Source organism: Castor canadensis, chromosome 14 (assembly GCF_047511655.1).
Source record: "Castor canadensis chromosome 14, mCasCan1.hap1v2, whole genome shotgun sequence".
Lineage (NCBI taxonomy): Eukaryota > Metazoa > Chordata > Mammalia > Rodentia > Castoridae > Castor > Castor canadensis.
In genome coordinates, this window is record NC_133399.1 from 114987376 (window position 1) to 115005695 (window position 18320).

The following is an 18320-nucleotide window of genomic DNA, read 5'->3' on the forward strand; positions in this document are numbered from 1 at the left end:
CTTAGATGTCAAAGTTCTAAACAGTTCCCTGAAATATACTTTTACAATGACAAACAATGGGCACCTGGCCAGGTACAGACCCTGCACGAGTGGAGGTCATTGAATGGACAGAACAAAAAGCAAACTCACCGACTTCCAGCCCCTGAGCTCTCATCACAGGAATGAAATCTATACTGCCTGACATCACTCTCCAATGTATTCTTTCATTTGATCACAAAATGACACAAATTAGACATTATTATTCTTATTTGATTAATAAATAATGGAGGCTCAGGGATGTTTAGTGGTTTACCTGAGGCGCACAGTATACACCCACTGGGTGTCAGAGGCAGGACTCTATGCTTAAGGTTTGCAAAATCTGTTCTGTGCTACTTGACTTGGAATTACAATACTAAAACAGCAAATGCCATTCCTAAAGATGTCATGGACAGAAGTCCATGTGAATGAAGACTGGAACGGGATTTGCTTTGCCCACCGTGGTCCCTGGAGCCGGTCTGCCGCACCTGCAAACCTCCCCCCCCACCTACACACCACGTCCCCCTCACCAGTCGTGTGACACTCTGTGCCTTGGCCCTCCGCCTGCAGCATGAGGGCTTCGATGCCTCTGTTCAGAAGCTGCTCTAAGTGGACAGCCATGTCCAGGGCAGGAGCCTTCCTGGCAGACAAGCCCCAAAGCTGCTGCAGGCTGTGCGCACAGCAGACCGCTGATGTCACCTAATTGGATCAGATACCCAGATCAGGAGGCACATCCCAAGACCTGCCAAATTTACCATCTGAAAATAAGTTATTGCCAAGCTACAAGCTGGCTGTCCTTCCCTGCAGTTTTTTGTTCTGTGACAGACAATCACTTTAGAGTCCTCCCTTCCTGACCCGTGGCGTCCTTCTTCACACACATGCCCCTCAGGTCCTCCATGGCACCCCACTGCCCAGCGTGGCTCTTTCTGCCACACTTTCAGAATTCCATCGATGCATCCAAATGCTTCCTGGCGTCCCTGTACCCAGGCATCACCAGGGGATCAAGCAGAGTTCTGTTTGTAACTCAAGTTCTCGGCAGGCAGGCAGGCAGGCCCAGGGCCTCTCCTTGATTATTTGAGCCACATTGGGACTGGCCCATCTGACTTCTAACAGCCCACAGACAAATCCTGAGCACTCGTGAAATTCCACCTTCACCGTCAACCTCCCACCCAAGTACCGACCAGGCCCGGCCCTGCTTAGCTTCTGAGACCAGAGGCGATCGGGCGCATTCAGGGCAGTATGGCCACAGATCTTCATCTGCAACCTACTGTAACTTCTGTCAGCTAGTTATGAAGAAGCACAGCAAAAGCATGTCCTCACTTTGCAGGGAAGATGTGAAGGTCACCGACTGCGAGTGTCCAGGGAGACAAGGAAGAGGTGCTGGGTTACTTCTGTCCTCCTTCATGGATGCCCATGTCTGTCTCCTACTGCAGACCCCACCTGGTTTCCTCCTGAGGCCTCTCCCACCACTTTGATGGTCTTGGGCAGCGCTGGCTGGTTTTGCTTCAGAATGGAATATTAGATACTGACCATTGCTGAGGCCCACACAATGTGATCAACGTCCGCTCATTTCCCACAGAACATAGCAGACACCACAAGTGTCTCAGCTTGCACGCTACGTATGAGAAGTTAACTCTATGAGACAGAAAACAGAAGGCTGCTCCTGGCAGTCAGGGTCTCACCAGGAAAAGTCATGGGAATTTTCTGGAGTGTGAAAGGTCTGTGTCCTGGCTGGGGTGGGAGCTGCATGGGGATGACCCAGTACCTGGACATTTCACTCTATGAAAATTACGAGTCAACTAGAAATATAAACTGGCTTCATGAGAACACTCATAATTAGGTCATCATTAGTCTGGGGAAAAGGAGCACACTCATGTCACCCCAGGGGAGTCTCTGTTGATTTATTGAGATTTATGGAGTTGATACAAACATAATATGAACACTCTGTAACCCTTTGCAAGTGTTCCTCCATTCAAATAAAAATACATTAGGTTATGTTTTCGCTTTAATTGGCTAGGGCGAAATAGCAAATACGTTAAATTTTGTGCTTATTCCAAGAAGATTTCATCTTTAAATCTACAAAATGTTCCTCTTTTCCATCTATATTCCAGCTCTGTATATATGGAATTTTTTCAATCTGTTCTTGGCAATCATTAAGTACACATTTAAGGGTATGCTATAAGTTCTAAACTATTTCTACACTGATATTTTATTTCAAAGATATTTTAATTGTGTAAGTGAATACCAACGGAGTAGCTGACACAGTATCATTTAACAGATTTTAAAACACAAATTGTGATTGTAGTACACAGAAAAACAGATGTATTTACAGCTCCATAGCATAGTGACTTAGACCTTGTTTGTTTCACCTTCCCGAGTTCCCGAGCAGCAGGAAACGTGGAGGAAGTATAGGGCTCACGGTGTCACACCTGTGAGGAAGCAGCCAGGCTCACACAGCCCGGTGGGGATGTGCAGGAAATGCAAAAGAAAATCTTCATGGAAGGCAGGAATACACAAGCCTCTCACTGATTTCAGGAACTCACTGATCCTGGAACCTGAAAGTGTGTCCCCTGCCTCAGTGGCCTCCAGGTTGGTTCTAGGCCACCTTGCCAGGGTGGTGCAGGTGGCAGCCGGGGCCTGTGCGAGGCAGAGTCCATGTTCTACCAGTGCATTTCACGTCCTGTCTCCAAGGTACTCAGTGATCATCCCCTTCCCCCAAACTGCAAAACAGCCTCACGTACATCACCATTGACTTTTGTGACCACTTAAGCAATTGCAGAAATGAAGTCCACAAAAGACTCTCAGCTCTTGGTATTATACAAAGGTGTAAAAAAGTCACTTTCTTTTTAAAATCTGTGTGTGTATAAAACTTATTCCTGCTGGAAGCTGGGGTTCTTATAGCAGAAAAATCTCTGTGGGGACCAAAAACAGGTGAAAGGAAACTCAGGCCCACTAAGTGCTGGCGCCGGGTGAGTCCAGCTTCCAAGGGCAGAGGCTGGAGAGAGAGCGGGGATGCTAGAGGTGGGCGCAAGTGGATAGTCCCTCTCTCCTACTGAAAACAGCTTGGGGGAGAGGGCACCACTAACCAGCCCTGCCATATGCTCTTCTTGAGGGACGCCACAGCGGCCGGAAAGCCTCCGGGTGGGAGGAGACCTGCATAGTCCCTGTAATTCAGAGAACTGCCGCAGATACTATTCTTGGCCAAAGTGAAAGCTCCCTGCAGCCTTAAAGATGCCAAAACGTTTACATTTTGTGCATTCCCACCAACACTTCAAGGCAGGTTTGAAGGTTGAAATATGTCCCTGCTGTAGAATCAGGCAGTGAAAGAAATGCCTAATCTCACCTAAAATCTGAACTCCTCTAAACCCCACGTGGAGCTGTGCTCATCAGTGCGAGTACAGACCTGGGACTGGTTAATGACAACCTGACAGAAACCCACTGTCCGCTGCCCTCCACACACTTTCTGGAAGTATAGGTTCTGAAAAGGACAGTGGCTTTCCAACCTCACCACCAACTGTGGGAAAGTGATAACTCATAAATCATCGCTGACAAACAACCTGCGTAAGCGCATTTCAGTAACAAACGCCTCCCCTTGCCTTTGGCCCTAACAACCTTCCCGATCTTAAGGACACTGATGCCCATCAGGGCCAAGTGTGTCCTGGGTGAGGAAATCTCAACCTGAAACATCACCGGATGCGTCTTGGGGTGTTCTGTGTTAAGAAGGTTTGCATCACCTCAAATTCCGTATGTTGAAACCTCACCGTGGTGATGGTGTTGGGAGGGGGGTTCTTGGGAGATGACACTGTCAAGTGTCATGGATTGGAGCCTCATAGATGGAATTCACACCCTTATAAGAGAGGCCCCAGAGTGCTCCTACCCATCCACATGTGAGGATACAGCGAGAACATGCTGTCTGTGCATCACACCGAACCAGCTGATTCCTCTGGCTTCATCTTCCCAGCTTCTAGAACTGTGAGCAATGCATTTCTGTGCTTTACAAATTATCCTGTCTAAGGTGTTTTGTTATAACAGCCCAGATGGACTAAGACAGGCTTTGTCTATTTTCTCTGCTTGAGATTTAAATGTAATGAAGTAAATGTTAGCTAAAAGACATGCACAAATAAAATAGCTCAGTTACAAACCAATACACACCAGTCACATTTGACAGCACTACCACGTGTGTAGCAGTGGGTGACACGCATTCATTGACTGCAGTTTGCACTGAAGATTGGAAAGTCAGGAGGCTCTGACAACAGATGGTGGATCCCAGCCTAGGGACCACCCAGTTTTCAATTTGCTAAACTTGACAAAACAGCTAGACTTATGATATAACATCTCCCCTGAGCAAAGACCCCTCCAGAAACATACAGAGAAAACATAAATAAATGCCTGGCTTTGGGGAAGAATCTAAAACAAAGTGCAATTGTGAGACACAAGGCAAACCACAAAGCTGTGCTTTGAGAAAGGGTGGAAGGCAGATGTTCAGGAGTGTTGGCTCCACCTGTCAACTCAGAAAGGAGGACTTTCAGACCATATGTAGTAGAAAATTAGAGTGCCTTGACTACTTGCCTATAATATATCAAGAAAAGTATAACTCCAGAAAATGTTAGTGCAGCATGAAGAGTGGTCTAGAGGGCTTAGAGATTTTCTGATTTCTAAACTCAGTCTTGACTTATACCTGCTTCCTACATTCTGAGAATTCCCCATGGCTTGGAAATCCAGGCCCACCTGATCCAGGGCAAGTGTGGTTCTTGCCTCTGTGCTCATGAGACTGCAGATGGCACCTGGGTACACTGGGAGGACGGTGTCCACAAGTCCACATGGGGCTAGGGACCCTTCCCAGGGTCCAGGTGACTTCTCACTCTGGACCAGCAGACAAGGCTGTGCCTCCATGGTGGGTGGTGGCATCAGGATTGGCCTCCAGCATGCCTGTCCTTACTGCCTTGGTGACCCCAGCTGCTCATTCACCCTTTTAGTTCCTTCCTGCCATCCTCACAAGGAAACAGCAAAAGGGAGTTGGGTGGAGGTTTTCTGGACTTGAGCTTGAAACTGCCACTGAACTAGTTATTTTGATCAGGAAATTGAGAGGAACGGCCCCTTCCAGCCCCGATGACTGTTCCAGTCATGGTTCAAGTCTTGCTTAATACACAGAATTAACGTGCAGGGTGTCACTACCTCCTGGGTGACTAGAGCCCATAATACATCTCATGCCAGGGGCTCCCACAAATGACAATCGCTTGTTCTCACATGTATAGGGGACACTCAAAGCTGAGGAAGGGCACATGACCTCCCCAAGGTTCTGTGGAAGAATGTGGACACATGGCATGAAAGTCAAGTTTCCTTAACCTCAAACTGCATTTGCTCTTCACTGCACTGTGGGGCCAAGTCACTATTAAGACTTATTTTCACGAGGCACTGAGCAAATGGCATAGATCCAGATCCCATTCGCACAAAGGGGGTCTAGAATTATATCCTTAAAGGTGCTGATTTCTAACATTGTTCATCATCCTACAAGTTTGACAAAACTCAGCCACTGTACACTCCGTTTATTGCAGTGTCCTCTAAGCTTCTCAAAGACAGCTGAGTGTTCAATCACGCCCTCCTGTCCTGATGGACTCACACATATAACTGAACATAATATTCATACTTCCATGGAGACCCTAAATGACACATGAAAAATAACTTTTATTAGCCCAAGTGTATCAGGTGATCAAATTAAGGTTTTATAATAGAGTTTCCTTCTTATAAATGAAGGGTATTTTAGCTCACAAATATAATTCAAATGTAATTTTTACAGCTGATGGTATTCACCAAGAGTCTCTTGGGTAGAAGTACTGCAGAGTGTCACAAGAAACCAAGTCCTTTGCTGGCATGCCCTCATCTCCCCCATGAAATGCACAGCTGAGCTAAGTGCCACACCACTCCTTCAGCTTTTAAAGAATTAAAGTGCAAGAGCACATCTGTGCGCACTGCAGGTTCTAAGCAAGCTCCATTGACATATCTCCAGATCTGGAGATGAAGGTATCAAAGGGTGATTGAAAAATTGAATTGTATTTGTGCTCCATTCTGAACTTTCTGTCTTTCTCTATTATATCTGACTACTTTTATAGAGAAATCAAATTTCCATTCTTGGGGGAAAAAGGGAAGGGAATTAAGTGTCTTGCTACCCTAACAAGAGGGCAACTGAGCAGAACAGCTCTCAGTGCTGCCTCCTGCCCACAGCTGTGGTCTAAACAGACAGTGATAGTGACGATGGTGGTGATGGTGATAGCAGTGTTGACAATGTTCACGTGTGCAGATTTACCAAACACTACAAAACAGCATGTTTTCTTCCTAAGTTTCCTTCTTTCTAGTTTTCTGAAAAATCTACCTCATTTCTAGCTCACTTTTCAATACTCAGCTTCAGCCCCACCTACAGTCCCTGGACCCCCGAACTCTGTCAGTGATTAACTCCCCCCGTGTGACCCCCACAGCAGCCTCAGCAATGGCTCTACTACGAACACTTAGCTTAGTTTACCTCTAGCTTGCCTGTCTCCATCCCTCTACTGGTCATTTTTGGGAATCTACCACATGTACTTACACTTGACCTGGTGCCTTAGTCCGGGCACTGTGGATAATATAATAAGTGTTCTGTGAATCAGCAGTTCCAGCTTTCCTCAGATCAGTAAAAATGGATTTCACATTACATACCTCAGAGTACTCACCGTCATGATCACTGGAATACGGTTATGATGTGTTCAGTTAAGTTTATGTGTTAACTCAGTCAGATGACCATTTCTGATCATCTGATTATTTGGTAACAGGTTGTATTTCGTGTCGAGGATCCCTCGAGGCTGTGACACTCTATAATTCTACCCTTTCACATAAAAACACTACGGGTTGGACATTCACAACAACCTGCTCACCAAGTAGCTCGTGTCCTGTGGGATGGCCCTGCCTCTCCCTTCTTCCTGCTCAGCAGCTGCATCTGGAGAAGAGGGTTTGACCCAAGCAAGCCAATCTCTCTGTCCCTCTTTTGAAATTGCTGTACCCAAGTAGTCTGTGATAAATTTTATGGAACCAAAGCCTCTGTGTGATTTATTCTTGTGACTTCGATGCACCTGCTTTTTCTTTTCTCTTCTTTCTTTTTCTCCCCTTCAAAACCAATGACATACTTAAATAGCAGTATCATTACCAATTCACGGCAGACCTTGGATCTATTCATTCGTGTGTTTATTGGTAACCACTTTCCTTCTTGTATGTAAATTTTTTAATCCTTTTTTGGGGAGGCACTGGTGTTTGAACTCAGTACCTCATGCTTGCTAGGCAGGTGCTCTTACAGCCTGAGCCACTCTGCCAGCCCAAGTTTTACTTGACAAAAATGACTGTATGTATTTACGAGGTACAATGTGAGGCTTTGGTGTATGTTTACAGTGTGGGATGATCAAATCAGGCACTTTTTAAGCATGAGAGACTAAGTTGTTATATGATGTTGACAGGGGACTCAATGTTATCAGGAAGAATAAAATATGTGAATAAGTGAAGACCATCAAATTGCAGAGTTCTTTCTCTTGGATGTTCTTCCCCTCTACGAAAATGTCTGTGTAGGGCAAGTTGCTGTGTAAACTGGAACTAGTGGTATATTGTCCATCCCCTCTCCATGGGCAAGATTTATTCCACCCAACTGTAGATTCACAGAGAAAAATCTCCAATAATAGAGAATTAAATAATCCAACCGGCTGCCTGTCTCAGATCTGGTTGAAGGGTGTGGCTACAGACAAGGGGGCCACCCTGAATAAACCCAGTGACCCTGCCTGTGAGGACCAGGCCAGCAGCAGGGGCTGGGCAAGGCTGCATGCAAAGGCAGAGGGGGTGCAGACATTTGTTCAAAGAAAAGAAGGAATTGATGGTGAGACTTCAAGATGCCAGAGAAGCCAGGCGGCAGGTGGCCAAGGTCAGTGAGCACAGAGAGTGCAGGAATTTCCCTAGACCACAAAAAACCCTGGGCTGCCCGTGGGGAGCACTGTTGGGCTTTCACATGGACTGGCAAAATTTCTTCCAAATATTAATCAAAAAAAAAAAAAGAAAAAGAAAGAAAGAAAAAACAATAGTGGAGCAAGCTTTTTCTCACTCCTTTATTGGAGCAAGCTTTCTCTTGCTCCTGGTTATTACTGAACCTAACTGGGGATAACAGGGGGTGACTGGAGATGCAAAAAAAGACAAAGGACAGACAGACAGACAGAAAGTTGGATCAGGTGTGTTCGGCACTCAGATGGAGATGCACAATCCTCACTGCATCTTTTCTCTATTATCCTCTTCATTTACTCTGCTTATTTTCTCTATCTTTATTCTTTAAGGCCTTACTCCTTTACAGTTCTTTAAAACCTTGCTTCTAAAGTCTTTCCGTAAAATCTTACTTTTAAAGTCTTCTTTTCTGTTCTTTAAACTCTCTTTCCTTAGACTCGCCCTGTCCCATGTTTTCTCTTAGCTGTTCTTTAGCGTAATCTCTCCTAAAGTCTGCCCTCAGACTTGCACTGTCCCATGTTCTTTTTAGCTTTTCTTTAGCTTAGCTTTTCTAAAGCCTATGTATAAAGTTCTCAGTGCGGACTTGCACTGACCCATATTCTCTCTAGCTTTCTTAAAATCTTGGTCTTCAGGCTTGCTAGCAGTTCCCCTTTAGCAATTCTCCTTCCACAATTCTTTTCCTTTTAGCAATCCTTCCTTCAATTCATTTTCCCCCTTCAGCAATCTTCCTCCAGCACTTTTTCCCTTCAGCAATTCATTTCCCCTTCAGCAATTCTTTTCCTTTCCAAAAGCCTCCCATACCAAAAAAGCCAAAAGCCAAAAGCAAAAGCCTCAAAGCAAAAGCCCCAAAGCAAACACCCAAAAGCAAAAGCCCCAAAGCAAAAAGCCTCACGTCCTCCTTCAGTGAATCTTTTATATCCAATGGTAAACAGGGTGGAGCAGCGGTTCTCGGGAGGGGTGTGACATTGTCACAGGAGAAACCTGAATTCCTGCTTCCTGCTTCTCTAACCGTAAACAACTTAGGAGAAGCAGCTGTTCTGCATTTTCTTCTTCTGTGGCCAGGGCTGTGCCAATCTCAGCCTACAGACAAACATCTTAGGAAAAACAGCTGAGCTGCATCTTGCCTTCCTTATGTCCTGTTCTCGTAGGCTTCTCATAGTCCCCTCTCCACACAATAGCAACTCCAAAAATCTTGGTCATGGTTAAAAACACACTTGATAAAAGTTCATTATTTTGAAATTGGCTGAAGTATTGAACCCTCTTGAAAAAAAATTAATTTTCCTAAAACTTACTATGGTACAATTATACTTTTGGGACCACAAATGAAAATTCAAAGGAATGGCAGCAAGTTATGAGACTTATTCCTTAAAAACTAAAAAGCAAATCAGCAAAATAATGTTTGTAATATTTGCATAGGAAATCACTGCACTAAAACCATATTTTTAACCAACAAGATTGAAAATGGGGAAAAAAACCAATGAAAATCATCCCAGGAGGTCAGAGCAACATTCAGCTGCGTTCACAGTTGTGTTCCAAAGTCTAGGATGATGTCTGTAAAGCAGGTATTGATGAATGACTGGATGAATGTGGCACGAGTTAGTTCATATAAGGAAAGTGCTTCAGTTGTGGAGGCCGTGCAAGCAAAGGCTGTCATCGCACAGTGCAGGACCTATCCAGGTAAGGCAGGGGGCATCTGGTGAGGACAGGAGAGCATTGGGGATGCTATTGAAGATGGGGTGTCCTGCAGTGACCAGTCACATCCCAGGGTCCCTGAGGCTATGCAGTCCCAGTAAATTGGCATTCAGAGTTTGCCATGCAGAAGGATCCCAAAGTCCTGACCCTGGTACTCATTCACCTGGTGCTCCACCCATGCCTGGCAATGGTATTTTGGCCAACCCAGCTCAGCAGAGGTGACAGGAGCACAACACTTGGGGAGGTTGGCAGTGCGTGGAAGCCAGCACAGGACTGCAAGGATTCAGTCTGAAAAAATTACCCTGAGACTCCCGCGTGCAGCACTGCTCTGAGTCACATGGTCATTGCTGTTATTACGCTGGTGCTCACACAGGAGTGTCTTCTAGGCCCCACTGGGATTTTGGTGCCTGCATCTCCTGGTCACTAGAATGGAGGGGACCTTCTCTCACTGGCAGATAAGACATCATCACCCCCACCATGTCATATGTGTGCCGAGTATCCTCACCACTGGCTTCTCCACCCAGCCCCACCCAAGCCCTGACTCTGACCCTCCCTGCCCTGCTGTGACCCCAGCCAGCAACCCCTCACCCTACCTTGCATTTCCCTCCAGTGTCCTGGGCCAGGTCCAGCTTGTGCTCCAGCACATCCAGGGTCCCATTGCCATGTCAGGGACACCACTGGACAAAGATGTCCATTGTGCAGTGTGGACAGCTGCAGGCTGCCTTCCAATTCTAAATCTTATGCCCTGAGCCACTCCATACAGTTACTGGTGACTGAACTGAGTTATGGACCCAAGACCATGAAATAAAGAAGAATACACACAAAAACACGGTGCAAACTTCCTAAGCCCAAGTGTGGGGCTTCCACGAGGATTCCCATCTCAGATGACTTCCACGAAGTGTCATGCGTGTCACTAGCTTGTCATATACTTATATTCTGATAATGCAAAAACACATCCTTTTTCCTGTGCTATATGGTCTCTCTTCCAAATGACACAGAGAGCAAACTGCATGTGTTTCTTCAGGAGGAAGTGGGCTCCTGGAATCGATTTGCTTTGCTTGATGGAAAACAACGTTTTTCTCCCACATCTAAGATGTCTCCATCGCCAGCGTCTTGCATTTCAGCCACTGCTCAACTTAACACGGCAACGAACGAATGTCTTAGGCATTTAGACTCACCTCCACAGACCGCACACAGCAACACTGCACAAATGCTTGCTAAGTGAGCAAACGAGTCAGGGCATCTTCATTCACAACAGATGAATCGCGTCTCCCCTCACTGCCTGCTGCAGGAAAGCTCTTCTCCTCGTCCTGTTGAAATTCACCCACTGGTTTGGGAGCTCCAGGGGCTGTGAAAACCAGCTCGGAGTATGCTGCAAATGCAAGCTCCAGGGTTTCCCTTGCAGGCTGCTGGTCTCTTACGTCTTGAGAAAGGCCCAGGAATCTGGATTCTGAAGAGCAGGCCCCAGGGTGACCTTGAGGCAAACTTGGCTTTCTATAGGTATATATCTAAGTCACCAACTCTGGGGAAGAAAAGACAACTAATGTACGTTTGTGTGCTCTTCCATGCAAAGCACAGGGGCTGCCTGTGAACCCAGGACATCACTCAGAAACTAAAGCCATATCTACCCCACATGGCTCCTTCAGGAGCCAGCAGCCAAACCCTCCTGGGTGGACTGTGAGTGTTCTATGCAGACACCTCCACAGGTGGACTGTGAGTGCCCTGCGGCTGAAGTGAGGATTCCTCTAGTGACTCACCAGACAAGCTTTGACCCTCACAGTCTCCAGAGCCTGCTGGGCTCACTTTCCAGTGCAGAACCAAGGCAGGACTCATCTGTGAGCAGCAGGTGTGTTCCTCACAAGTCATGTTGCAATCCCTGCATGGAAGTTCCAGGAATGTACATGGCTCCCATGTACCCCACATGCTAGGGACACCAGCTAGGTGGTCATGGCTTAAGCCTGATATCCATTCTCAACACAAGCTTTGATCAGGGAGCTGAGAAGCTGACTAACACCTTCCCCTCTGTCTGAAAAAACGTAAACTCCTCTCTCTACCCACCATTTACTCTCCCACTATTGTTTTTTTTTTCTTTCTTTTTTTTTTTTTGTTGTTGGTGGTGGTGGTGGTACTGAGGCTTGAACTCAGGGCCTTCACCTTCAGCCACTCCACCAGCCCTATTTTTGTGAAGGGCTTTTCAAGATAGGGTCTTGTGATCTATTTGCCCAGGCTGGCTTTGAACCGCGATCCTCCTGATCGCTGCCTCCTGAGTAGCTAGGATTACAGGCGTGAGCCACCAGCGCCTGGCTTCTCCCACCACCATTCTGGGCAAATGCCTGTGAGTGGTCAGCTTTGGGCTAGTGACAGTCAGTTTACATTCTTATAAAGCAGATGATGGCTATCCACAAGTTCTCTGACGTGAGCTCCAGAGGTGCTTACAAATTACTGTAATGAAACTGTTAAGTGTAAGACCCTCTTCACTTGTTTCCACTGACAATTTAGTAACAATAACCATACAATTAAACCTACTGGAACAGGCCAAGCATAACACACAGCCACTTCTTTAAGTACCTTTAGGGACAAATTGTATATAAAAAAATGTATTGAAATACTGTACAATTGTAGGATGTATTCACTCAAGGGCTTGGTTGGCTCTTTTTGCTGTAGCTCTAAGGAAAGAGTACATCATTACTGTATTATTGTAGGTCTTCACTTACCTGACTGCTAGAGTAAGATATAAGCAATAAACACAAGCTAACTGAAAACAAAGTTATACGCTAGCCTTCAAGATGGTAGAAAAATTCTACCTGCAGTGCCTCCCGAACTGGCTTTGCCACTGACAGACTGGGCTTTGCGTGGCATTGTGGTGTTTAATTTGTACCATGCTGACTTTATGATCCTCCTCCTTTTAGAGTTAGCCTTATTAAGCACACAAATTTAAGTAAAAACTAGTGGTGCCAGATGGAGAGCTGAGCTGTTGCCACGAAATTGTAAAACAACAATCAAAAACAGGCATCCAAAGTGAACTATGCACCTCTTCCCTCTCAGTGCACAGCTGAAAAAATCATTGCAAAGGATTCACCTCCTTGAATAAAAAAATCTACAAGGGCAGACAATATTCCACATCTCCCCACAGATAGCCAGAAGGCCCAGAGTAGCACCCTTTGACTTACTGGAGGATCAGAACCACGAGAAGCTCTGATCAGAGGCCTGTGAGTCACAGTGGAGCCACTGTGGCGTCCAGAGGTCCCCCAGGGGAAACTGTAGCATTTACAGGGCATCCTTGTATGAATGGCCTGCTCTAACCACAGCCTCCATCCATGTTGCCAAGCAGAGCTCAGGATGCAAGAAAGACTGGGAATTCAGGAACCAGCTGCATGAACCTGGGGCCCACAAGACGAGAGCTTTCTCTGGTGATCAACAGCAGGCCCAGCTCTGTTATCAGCATTGCCAACAAGAATACTACTGCCCCGTGTGTGCACCAAGTGCTTCACGGCCACACTCGTTTTAATTTTAGAAGGGTGGTGGGAATGGCAGCTTTGGCCTTCTTGGGCACGGTGACACTGATCATTTTTGGGTCCAGTGGATCTGCAGTGACCTGTGCTGGCTGAGCCTTGTTCACAGTACTCATCAATATACAAGAGCCATCTTGTCGTTCCTGGAATACTCCACTGGAACTTCCCAGTCTGTGTGAACACAGACAACCACACCCCACCTGCCTGTAAGAATAAAAATGCATTCGAAATACCCCAAGTTCCTATTTTCAGGTACTTTAGGTAAAAGCAGGTATTTCCTTTCTCTCACACAAATCTAGATGAAAAGGTAAATATGCAAAGCACACACTGGCTTATGAATTGTTATGTATCCTAGAAAAACTGAGTGCCTTGCCTAATCCAGAGCAATGCTCTGTGCAAACACTTGGAAATATCTGTGTGCTGTGAGGTCTGTGGGTTGGAGGCACTGCATCTCAGGAACCAGCACTCAGAGGCAGTTTTGGTCTCACAGAGCAAGCCGATTCTGGGGGTAAGTGAAATCCCAGAACTCTTTTGCTATTTCCAGCACCTTCTGCACGGGGCTTAAACACAACAGTTTCCTTCAACAGCAGAGAGCAGGAGATTCCTGAGACAGGTAAAGTAGTAAGTTGATTCTACAGATGAAAACACAATCAGAAACAAAAAGTCCTCAAATATACAGTAGCTCTAACTAAATTCAGGGCCCTGAAATTTGTCTATGTATTTTATGTCTGATATCTCTTTTTAAAAAAAGTCATACAAATCCCTGAAAGGTGTCACCTGCCAGGGCTGTTTTCTTCCCCCGAGAATGGGGAACAGGACAGCATTGTCCCTTAGGACCGAGCCATAGGCATCAGGGTCCATGTGTGTGTTCACAGCTTCTCACAGACAGACAGACAGTGACATTCACAGACAGTTCCGTACCTTTGAACAGTGTCAGTCCGAGCAAGGTCCCTTTGAGTTTAGTCAGCCTCAGTTCCATGGGTCAGGCCCAACCTTCTACACATGTCCTTTGGGAAATGGGAGGCAAGGGTCCCACTAAAGTGATCCCTAAAGTGATTAATACACAAGACAGTAAACAGAGAGTTGTCGGGGTGCATGGGTCATGCACAGAGACTCAGGGGTCTGTATGACTCTGAACGACTGTGTCAATGTAGCGTCCCCTTGAGCTGCTCGCTCTCCAAGGTGCACTGACTTTACCCGCACTTGGCAGGTGAGGACAAGGACAAAACATGGTCTGTGGCTTTAGACAACATAGTAAACTGACTAGCTTCTATAGGAAGCCAATCATTGGGTTTTGACCGTCCACAGTCATACAAAAGTAGCAATTTTTACATATGGTTATAGCACTTGTAGAAAATCACTCATACACACCCCTGAAAAAAGTAATTACATTTTTTCATTAAGCACTCAAAATCACTCAACATAGAGCCATACTAAACGTAAGTCAAGTACAAGAGTTGGCATTCCCAAACATAAGTAAAGCACCTTCACACACAGTGAACTCAGGGGAAGTGGTAGATCACACATATGTATACATACATACAACATGCATATATGCATATATACACACAGGATGCATATAATGAGGGTGTGCCTGCTTCCTGTCTCAGTGTAATGCTGCATGATAATGTCAATTTTTTTTGCATTGCCTCATTTTTTAAAAATTCACACATCTGCATTAACCACAAAATAATCATATAGTTTGACAACTTTAGACTGGCCCAATATGGCTTAAGGCACAGGACCCTGGCCAACTAGAAAACAAGAACACACAGGTGGAACCAACACAGGTTCTAGCTCCCCTCCAGCAGCGCCGGGAACTCGGACGGCAATCTGATGTCATTAGTACCTTGTATCCTTGCCTTCAAAGCTAGCACCTACCTCTTGCACAGTTCAGATATTCTTGAAGTTTAAATAACTGTGAGTAATAATTTCTGACTCTGAGGGGTGCCCAGAAACCTAAGGAGACAGAGGCAGTGATGGGGACTCACCCTGTGCTTGAAACGCAACTCTTCCTCTCTCCTCTCTGACCAGGGGAGTGTGATCTGAGGAGCTGTGTGGCCTGAGGATCATCACAGGCTAGTGGCATTGTTCTCTTTCATTTTTATTTAAGAACCCATTATTATAAGGTCACACTTGTAATCTCAGCACTCTAGAGGCTGAGGAAGGAAGATCTCAAGTTTGAGGCTAATCTAAGTTAGGTAGCAAGGCCTGTCTCAAAAAATAAAATTTAAAAACCAATTACTATTTTCAGACACTTTCTTATTCTTCTATTGCACATTTGCCATAGAGGAAGCAGACCAACAACAAACAGCACATACATGGCTTGCTCCACCAGCTGGCATGGAGAGTAAACCAGAGCTCTCAGATGGTTCACAGAAAATCAGTCAACACCAAGGGGATCCAATGGATTCACCAATCAAAATATAGTTGACCATGGCATACCACCAAATCCCTACAGAGACCCCACCAAACACCCCACAGTGACAGAGCTCCTAGCTCCCATGCAACCCTGGAAGGAGGTGAGAAGGTAAGAATTAAGTAGAGATGAACAACTTAGTTTGTGTCAAGAGTTTACCCTTCCTCCTAATCCTCACAGCAGACAGAAGACACTTCTACCCACTGAACAGCTCCTCCATGGGCAATGGGGTGAGCCCTTTGGGAACAACCCAAGTGCAGAAAAACTCATTGACTCTGATCAACACCACTAAGGACAGGGGATTCCAGGAGAGTGAGTCAGCTTTTTAACAAAGATTTGAGCAAGATGGTCTCCAATTCAGTGCAGTATTTTAAAAAGTGCTTTGGAGCTTGGCAGACTTCTCTCTCAGTGAGGCTCTGCCACCTGCTAGCTATATAACCCTGGACAAGTTATCACATTGAGCTTCAGTTCCATCAACTGTAAAATAAGGCCAATATTCCATCCCTACCTCCAAACCAATCTGAGGTCAAGGTGAGGTCAAGATGTGAAATGCTCAGTCCTGGGCCCAGGTGAGAGATTCAATGGAAAACCTGAGGAATTCACTGCTCACCACCCTCCCAGGACAGATCCAGAATAGACACCAGCTTCTCCTGCTGAGCTCTTTATTAGTTTCTCTTGTGTCCCTATGATGAAATATCTAACAGCAACAACATAAAAGCGGTCAGATCTGCAGAGGTTTTGGGACCCCTATGTGCTAGGGCAAAGAGCATCAAGGTGGTGGCAATGTGTGACGGAGGAGGCTCTTGACCTGGCAGACAGGAAGCAAAGAAAGCACAACAGGAAGGAGCCAGGGTCAAAAGAGCCCAAGAACCTGCCCACACGACCTTCATCCTCCCGCCAGGCTCCACCTCCCAAGGTTACCAGAATCTTCCAAAGTAGCACCCCAAGCGGGAACCTTGAATACGGAGTGTTGCAGAGGTGGAGATCTCTGAAAAAAACCACTTTGTTTTTCAATCAAAGTTTGGGTTGCTGGATTGCTAATTCTACAAAGATATCATCAGGCCTGGGCTGACCTCAGAGAGAGGAAATCAGTGTGGCAGTGCACATGGGACATGTCTAATGTGCACACAACAGCATAAAAAAACAGAGATGCTGCATTCCTGGTGTCTGAGGGACAGGGATTCCAGCCTCACAGTGCATCCTGCAGAGGCTGTTGGGCACATGTGCGGAGGGTGCCTGAGTTCCTACCAGGGTGGGTAGCGAAGATGGTGAACACTTTGACTTGTAGGCTGAGAGGACAAAAGGGAACCAGGAAACCCAGCAAAGTGCCTGTAGGCCTGAAGTCAGAGGGTCTCAAAACTGAGGTCAGGGGTCCTTTTCTTGGGGCTGTCACCTGTCGCCCTTGGGCCGGATGTTGTGGGGGCACGTTGAAGACTTAAGACAGGTGACATGTTTAAGATGATCACCCTGAGCTAGTTAGGAAAGCTGGAGAGGTGGAGGAAGTGCAAAGAAAAAGGGATGGTGGAGAGTCACCCTCAGGACACCTCAGTTAGAGGAGAGGGCGACGGAAGGAGGGAGATGCCAGCAGGCAAAGAGGCCTGCAGAGGCTCAGGGGATGGAAACACAGAAACCTGTGGATTTCTGGGATACAAATTCACAGAAGACAAAAGGAGGCAACACCAGCAACATGATACTAGGGACAAGGGCCAAGGCAGATACAGACTCAGGGATAGAGGAGACAGGTGGAAGGAGGGGATGAGGCCAAGAGCTGAGGGGCCCTTCCCCACCCATGTCCATGGCTCCTCCCCTGGCTTTTCTGCTTCTCTTCTCCTGCACATTCTGGCTCAGGTGTCCTATGGCCCCTTCCCTCTGAGTCCAGGCCTGTTTGACACTAGTCCTCCACCCACACCATGCAGTGGGGCATCAGGACCCGAACACAACGCTACGGTCAGACCAAGTCACTGTGGGCACAGATGTGGACTCCAGGCCCTGAAGTCCCTTATCTGGGGAAGGGATTCCCATGAGGAGAGGAAGGCACCTCACATAAGGAGAGATGGGGACATTTCCCAGCTGGGCATTACACACAGATATGGCTGAAAGTAACATTTTGCAATCTTACAAGAAGATACAGTATATTAAAAACAAAAGCAACTGACAGCCAAGTGCCCTGCATTCTTCTACTCCCATGCTCTCAGTCACTCTCGGTCATCAGCCCAGCTCGGTCCACATCTCGGAAGTGCCATACAGTCAGCTCACCTCCTCACGCGATGGTCAGTGAGGTCAGATGACTGGCATGTGATCAGTCCTGGAGGGAACAAGTACACTGGGGACGTCCCAGGTCCCTGTGGGTCATCCACAGTCCCCATGGCATGTCTGCAGTCCCTGTGGGACATTTGTGGTCCCCATAGGATGTCTGCAGTCCCTGTGAGATGTCCACAGTCTCTGTGAAGCAGGCTTTTCCCTTCAATGAGTCACCGTTTTATAGTAGATCAGAACTCTGTGTGTGGCCCTTTGAACAACAGGGAACTCAGAGGAGTCAGAAGAGATTCTTGGATTTAAAACAGTTCCAATATACAGTTTTTAAAGTCTGGAAAATTAAGGCCTGGGCTTTTCTACCCTCCTCACATGGAGACTCCCCCCCCTTCCCACATCAGAAGCAGGTGTGCCCAGAAGAGCGC

At 46.5% G+C, this 18320-nt stretch overlaps 1 protein-coding gene across 10 annotated transcripts in view; it reads right to left on the reverse strand.

Moving 5' to 3' along the window:
- Positions 1–18320, reverse strand: part of LOC109696566 (disks large-associated protein 2) — a 664364-nt gene that overhangs the window by 342210 nt on the left and 303834 nt on the right. Inside the window, exon 5 of one of the 10 annotated variants that reach the window (XM_074055342.1) lies at positions 14145–14270. The exons of the other annotated variants lie outside the window; for them this stretch is intronic. Within the exon in view, the coding sequence (XP_073911443.1) occupies positions 14145–14202 (58 nt within the window). The 5' untranslated portion in view covers positions 14203–14270. The remainder of the gene's footprint in view (positions 1–14144; positions 14271–18320) is intronic. 10 annotated transcript variants of the gene reach the window in all.